Source organism: Teleopsis dalmanni, chromosome 2, assembly GCF_002237135.1.
Source record: "Teleopsis dalmanni isolate 2A chromosome 2, ASM223713v2, whole genome shotgun sequence".
Taxonomy (NCBI): domain Eukaryota; kingdom Metazoa; phylum Arthropoda; class Insecta; order Diptera; family Diopsidae; genus Teleopsis; species Teleopsis dalmanni.
In genome coordinates, this window is record NC_051847.1 from 14,881,178 (window position 1) to 14,887,817 (window position 6,640).

The following is a 6,640-nucleotide window of genomic DNA, read 5'->3' on the forward strand; positions in this document are numbered from 1 at the left end:
AATTTATATGAAGAAATGTTAGTTCATCCACACTTATGGAGCATAGCTTGTTATTTATAAGTTGAGTAATATTGACAAAAGAAAAAATTGCTTTACAATGACCCATATTGAACCAGAATGAAACAATTCTAAATATATACAAAATATAGTTGAATTTTAGAAAAACCAAGCAAAATACATTCAAATATTTTTTATTTTTGTTTCTATTTTTAAAAAAAATTCATCGAACTGTTTAAACGAATACTTTTGGATGATAGCCAGTATCGTCAGCAACATAGGAAACCTTAACAGTCTTGCCTTCAGGTGAAATGTATTCGTATTCGCCACTCACAAACCAGAGATCCTTATCCTTCAAGATACCTTCCTGCACAGCCTTGATGTGATTATCGAATTCATAAGCATATTTGAAGCTATCTGGGTTAACTTCTGCGTCATTCTTCAAGACATTAGCATCCTCATTAGCAAAAGCTAAGGCGCAGAGGCAGGCAAGCACAATCTGGAAATTATTATGAAAACTAAAATTTGGTTCTAAAACTAGAGAGTAGAACTTTAGATCTTACGATGAATTTCATTTTATCTGTTTTTTATTGAAAGCAAATGCAAACTGATAGTGAATCGATTTTGATCATGCACTATTTATATAAAAATTAACAATTGAAAATTAGTTAAAGACTACAAATTCTAGTTTCTAATGTATGAGACATGATTAATAAAAAAAGTTTGACACAATAAAACGAATCGAAATGTATTCCATGCAGACTATACAAATTTTTATGGAAATGACTGCATCGTAAATATGATATGAAATACCGATGAAAACATTCTAAATGTCATTAATGTGTCATTATATTGTATTGAAAAACTGGATTTTTTTAATATTATTTAGACTTTTAAAAATAAATTTACCTAACACGGGTATCGATAATACAAATATTCTTCGTATTATATACTATGGCGCCTATACAATGGGTATTGCCAATGAATTGCACAAAGTAAGCATTTTATTGTTTTATATATATTTTACTAAATAAATTATTTTTTTTATATAAAATACATAATTATATTAAGAAAGATATACAACAAAGATTTTTTACGATCACCATTAAATATCTAATCTGCATATTTCTGATACATAAAATACTTAATAAACTTAATATATAGTTAAGTGTATATTACTCTATGTTAATAAATTCAATTAAGTATTGTATAATCTTATTCTTAGTCTATTTAGCGCCTAATTAATTCATACTAAATATATATAAACTAGATTTATTTGCACTTGCATCGATTTTATAATCAAAATTTCCAATAGTATAATTATTTACAACAGAAAGTGGTATTGTTTTCTAGTCAATAAAGAAGTATTTAAAGCAAAATTCGTCGTAAAGAAATTAAGTAAAAATCTGTAAGAAATTTTTATATCCTTAGATATAAAGATATAAATGTGATTCTATTTATTAATCTTTTTGAGATCCTTTTCAATACCATCTAACCATATTTTTTAGAATTTAATCTCGCTTTTGCATCAGAAGTTAATCATTATATTTTATCTATCCTAATTTGGTGTGCAGACCTCCAGTCACAAAATGAGCTCCATACATTGGAACCTCGTCACCACCATGGGCCCATAATCATTTCTGTAGCTGCAAACCTATGCTTTCATTGTGTTCACTGCAGTGTATTGCTCACTGCTAAAACTTACATTCAAAAACTCAAGTCAACATAGCGAACTCACACATCAACAACCTAAGTGTGCCAACATCTTCATTGCATGAATTCTATCCTCCCGCAGTCATGCAAATAGATCGGCCGCAGCTCCACGCATAAGGCAGTACCTCCCGTAACACTGTCAAAACCCGGAAAACAACTAACTACTGGAAATATACATGATAGTATAACAAAACATACTCTATTAACTAACCCCATAAAATAATTATTTATATTCATTCCTATTAACTAATCTCTACATCATAACTATGTATATAATTTTATCTGCATCTGTCTATGCTTTTGTCTACTATGATAATAACCTAACAATATCAGTAGATATTTGAATAATTACTAAATGTCCAGTCATTTGTAAGTTTTCACTGACACTTTTTTACCTAGTAACCAACATAGGTTCATCTTCTCCATCTTCACGCTTCTGATATTTATTTTTCAACCGTCTTTTTATAACCAGGTTCCAAGTTAAAACTTGCCTAGAAGTGAATTTGCTTGGTTTTTGTTGGTTTCCTGATACGTAAATGGAATCCAATTATAATTGTTCTGAGTGATAGGTTTGCATTGGAAATGTGACTAAACATCTTCCGTGTTTATATAAAGTTTAAATAACTCTACATATTTTATATTATATGTACTTTATATTTGCTTTCATTTATATATCATCTTAGCTTGCTTTTGTACTATTTAAGTTTAGATAATTGTTAAGCTAAAGTGGTATTTCCTTAAGCATTGCCTACAAATGAGTAAGTCTCTACATAATTAAAATAATAAAGGAAGCTTATAAAACAAATATAGTAAGAAAAATATGAATTTAAATAAAACAAAATCATTTTATTTAAAATAATAGTTAAGTTAAACCAAGGTACATTGTGCTCATCTAAACTATGACATAAAAACATGTCAAACTATTCCGCAATTTATTCCTTTGAGGGATGAGCTGCGATCCATTCCAAAGAGCGGAGGATGGCTGCTGGAATTGGTGGTGGAGTGGGCAACAATGGGTTGGCAGCATCAACATGATAACCATTTTCATCAGCGGTATAAGCCAAGGAAACTTGTTCGCCTTCAGGTGAGGTATATGAGTATTGACCATTGACGACCCAGGTATCTTCTCCTTTCAAGTTGCCTTGTTGTTCAGCTTTGATGCTGTTGTCGAATTCATAAGCATATTTGAAGTTATCAACATTGACTTCAGCATCACTACGGATGACATTGACGTCATTACCGGCGAAGGCTACGGCCAAAAGGCAAGCGAATACAACCTAGAAGATTCAAAATATATGAATCTAGTAGAAATCAACTGATAGAGCATATGATTTTCTAATAAAGATACTTACGAAGAATTTCATTTTTATTTTTTGTTTTTGTGCAGTAAGCTTCAAAGTTTAACTGATGACATTTTTCGGTGTTAATGGGCCTTTTATATTGAAAATTAGAAAATTTTAATTAATTTAAATTTATCAATATAACATATATTTTAATCACATATGCTTCGGAGTATAAAATTAAAAACCGGTCAGAATCCAGAAATTTTTGAAAATTGATTTAAAAAGATTTGTCTCAATATTGAATTAACATAAGAATATGCATGAAATGCCGATATTTAAAAATTACTAAACCGGCTCTGAAATTTACGACATCGATTTGCCTTTGGCAATTTGACGTCATATGGAAAGAATCGTTAATACTTAAAGCAGTTCTTTATCTAGGAAAGTCGAGCGCTGTATTTTTTCATTAATTTTATTTCCTACAGGAATATTTATTAATAAAAATATTGATAACGTCTATGTTTGCTAAGTAACCTTGACCTACCCTGAGGGTCTTAATCCACTTCTGCATAAATAGTTGACTCGATTAGCGGCACGAGACATGTGAGTTGTGGTATTTTGTTTTAGTTTAAACGCCTTTTATGCAAATTTATTTTAAATTCAATTTTAATGCGTTTGTGATGCCCTTAAGCATTTCAGACAAGACAAATGCAAACAAAGTTGTCAGATTTATCAAACATTTAAAAGCGATCATTAAAATTTTGATTAAGTCGAAGCCAACAAATAAATACCCTACGTAATCGCTCTGATTTTTGATATTATTTATATGAAATGCCAAACTAGGGGAGCTGAGGATTATTGTACCAATAAGTTTCTAAAGTACATATCATAGTACCTTTAAGAGAACTGAGTTACATTTACATATGTTAACAGTTTTTAATAATTTTAGAAAATAAACTTACCTTTTACTCCAAAAGTACTCGGATTTTGTAAATAAAACACACAAATTTAAATTTTATTCCAAATTTATTTTATCTCCTTCAAAATATGCTCCTTCTGAAGCGATACACATATGCCAACGCTTAACCCAATGTTCCATACACTTTTCGTAGGCCCGTGAAAGTATGGATTTTAGTTCCTTCAGCGAGTTCTCTTTTACTAATTCAATCGACTCAAAACGCTTACCACGAAGGGGCAATTTGAGTTTCGGGAACAGGAAAAAGTCGCACGGCTCCAGATCTGACAAATATGGTGCCTGAGCGATGACAGTGGTGCCGTGTTTGGTCAAAAAATCGCGTACAACAAGAATTTTCCATACTAAAAATCGTTAAATGCACTTGAGGTAGTCTCACATTAACATCTGCTGTAAACAAACTAATTGACAGATGGTGCTCAAATTTGTAGAATATGTCAAGAAAGGGTGTACCAATATAACAAAAAAAAAAAATTTGAAAAAGTTCTATTACTTAAGGAGTAGTTAACAAACTTTTTGAGCAGAAGGTATATAATCAATTTTAATAATCTATATAGAAAAAGGTTTATATCATGACTTGATACTTTTGAGTTCAATTTTGTCGATAAGAAAAAGATTTTTATTTTGGTTTATTTTACTGATTTATGTTTTTATTTTATAAGTTATTCTAATATTATAAAAAACAAACCAGGATACGTATCATTTTGAAAGTAATATCAGTTAATGCTTTTTATAACATAAATAATATAAAATATTATTTTTAATAATATAAATCCATATGCTTAAGTTTGCCACATTCATTGAAGCCGGGAAAAATTCGAATTGAAAAGTTCCATACGCATAGGTAAAAAGATAGTATCTTTAACGCCGAGATTAAAACAATTTCTAACTGATTCAAAATAATAAGTTAATAGCTTACCATTATAATTAGAGAAGATAAGAATAAGAGCATAAATTATAAAACTCTATATAAAATCTTCTAACACAAAGTAGTATTTGGTAGACATCAAATGTATAACAAACGAGGGCGGTTTGAAAGTCAGTGAACCTGTTGAAAAAACAAAGTTTTTCGACAATAAGTAAAAATATATATTTTATAAATATTTTATTTTTCTACATAATCACCTTTTAGCTCGATACATTTAGTCCAGCGTATTTCAAATTTTCTTAATCCCTCCAAGTAATAGGTTTTCTCAAAGCTCTCAAAATACGCATTTCGTTGGCAAATGAATTTCCTTCAGAAATCGGAATATTAAGCCAAAGATTACTGGTGAACACCAAAATAGTCTAATCCTTTAAAATTAATTGAAAAAGATTTTGGGAATAATAGATAATATGTGTCTACTAAATATTAACAAAGTAAATAATTTATTTAATATTACATAAGTTTTATCTATTCCCACAGCAATATAAAATAAAATTATATTATATTATTATCAATTTCCCTTACATATTTCACTTACGTGGAAATTGCAGTTTGTTGCTTAAGTCTTTTGTCCCAACGATTCTAAAGGCGTGCATTGAACTCTGGATATTGACGTACATAATACATCATAATATTATGTATTGTGGTACAGAATCTTTCGGTTAAGTTATGTATTTCTTACAAAATAATTTCACAAACATATTGATTTTAATTTACTATATCAAATAATATGAATATTAGTTGAATATGTATATTTTTTAAACCGTTTTAAATACAGTCTAAGACACACTATACAAAGAAATTTTCGTATTCACCACACGTACTTAATATTAACAATAATCTACCGCAATGCATGTGAACAATAAAAACAAAAGTTAAATTAATTTAGCATGCCAATGTTCTCATAAATTACATATATATGACAATTATATCCAGAATAAAAATTATAAACAAATTTTATTGTTTATTTGCCGCTTTTAATTTTAATACGTTTCTTCGTTAGGTAACAGACATTTTGTCGGCTTTTCACTGACGAAATTCACCACAAGATAACATCTGCATGTATCTCGATAGGTTTTATTTTCGCTTTTACAGTAAACTTTATGTTCGGTTGGGATGGACTAGCATCTCCAACTTCATCACATATCTCACGCGCCATCGGCAATGTCAACCAGCCAAGCAGCGAAACTATTCCGAGTTAATTTGTTATTCCACACCAAGAGTAGGCGAAACAGTTTTATTGCAAAATGATTTCAACATTCAAAGTTGATTGACATTTGCAACACAGAAGAGAAGAGAATCTGCTAAGAAAATAATAAAAAAACTGAGGTATGATTATTTCGTTTGCAGAGCTATCAGATGTTTTGAAGTCATAAATATTTTGTAATTAAATAGAAGTTGTAGATACAATTATTTACAAAATAACAAACAGCAATTTTGTTGTTTTTTTTTTTAATTTAATTTTTTTTTTTCAATATTTATAAGTAACACCTAAAAATTGTTTTTTTTTGTTCTGTACTTATGAACTGAAATTTATTCTGATTATACATATTAAATTATTAGATTCTTGCTTAGAATTGCATGAATTAATTTAATACATAAAGAACAAATTATAATAATTTTAATTAAAATGCAAATAAACACATATTTCATATATTATGAAAAAATATTAATTTATATTCTTGGAAACGATGTCAGGTAAAGGATTGGTCAAAGTCACATCATGAAAAATGAAGAAGAAAACAGGTA

At 29.0% G+C, this 6,640-nt stretch overlaps 2 protein-coding genes across 2 annotated transcripts; both read right to left on the reverse strand.

The window, feature by feature from the left end:
- Positions 1-232: 232 nt before the first annotated feature.
- On the reverse strand, positions 233-572 carry LOC119673980 (larval cuticle protein 9-like). Its single transcript, XM_038085103.1, has 2 exons — positions 561-572; positions 233-496 (listed from the first exon to the last, which is right to left on the reverse strand). Exons 1-2 carry the CDS (start codon positions 570-572, stop codon positions 233-235), a joined length of 276 nt encoding a protein of 91 aa, XP_037941031.1.
- Positions 573-2,588: 2,016 nt separating this feature from the next.
- LOC119685531 (cuticular protein 47Eg-like) lies at positions 2,589-3,144 on the reverse strand. The gene is made up of 2 exons (XM_038099835.1): positions 3,063-3,144; positions 2,589-2,987 (listed from the first exon to the last, which is right to left on the reverse strand). The coding sequence occupies exons 1-2, from the start codon at positions 3,072-3,074 to the stop codon at positions 2,643-2,645; spliced, it is 357 nt and encodes a 118-aa protein (XP_037955763.1). The 5' UTR covers positions 3,075-3,144; the 3' UTR covers positions 2,589-2,642.
- Between the last annotated feature and the right edge of the window lie 3,496 nt (positions 3,145-6,640).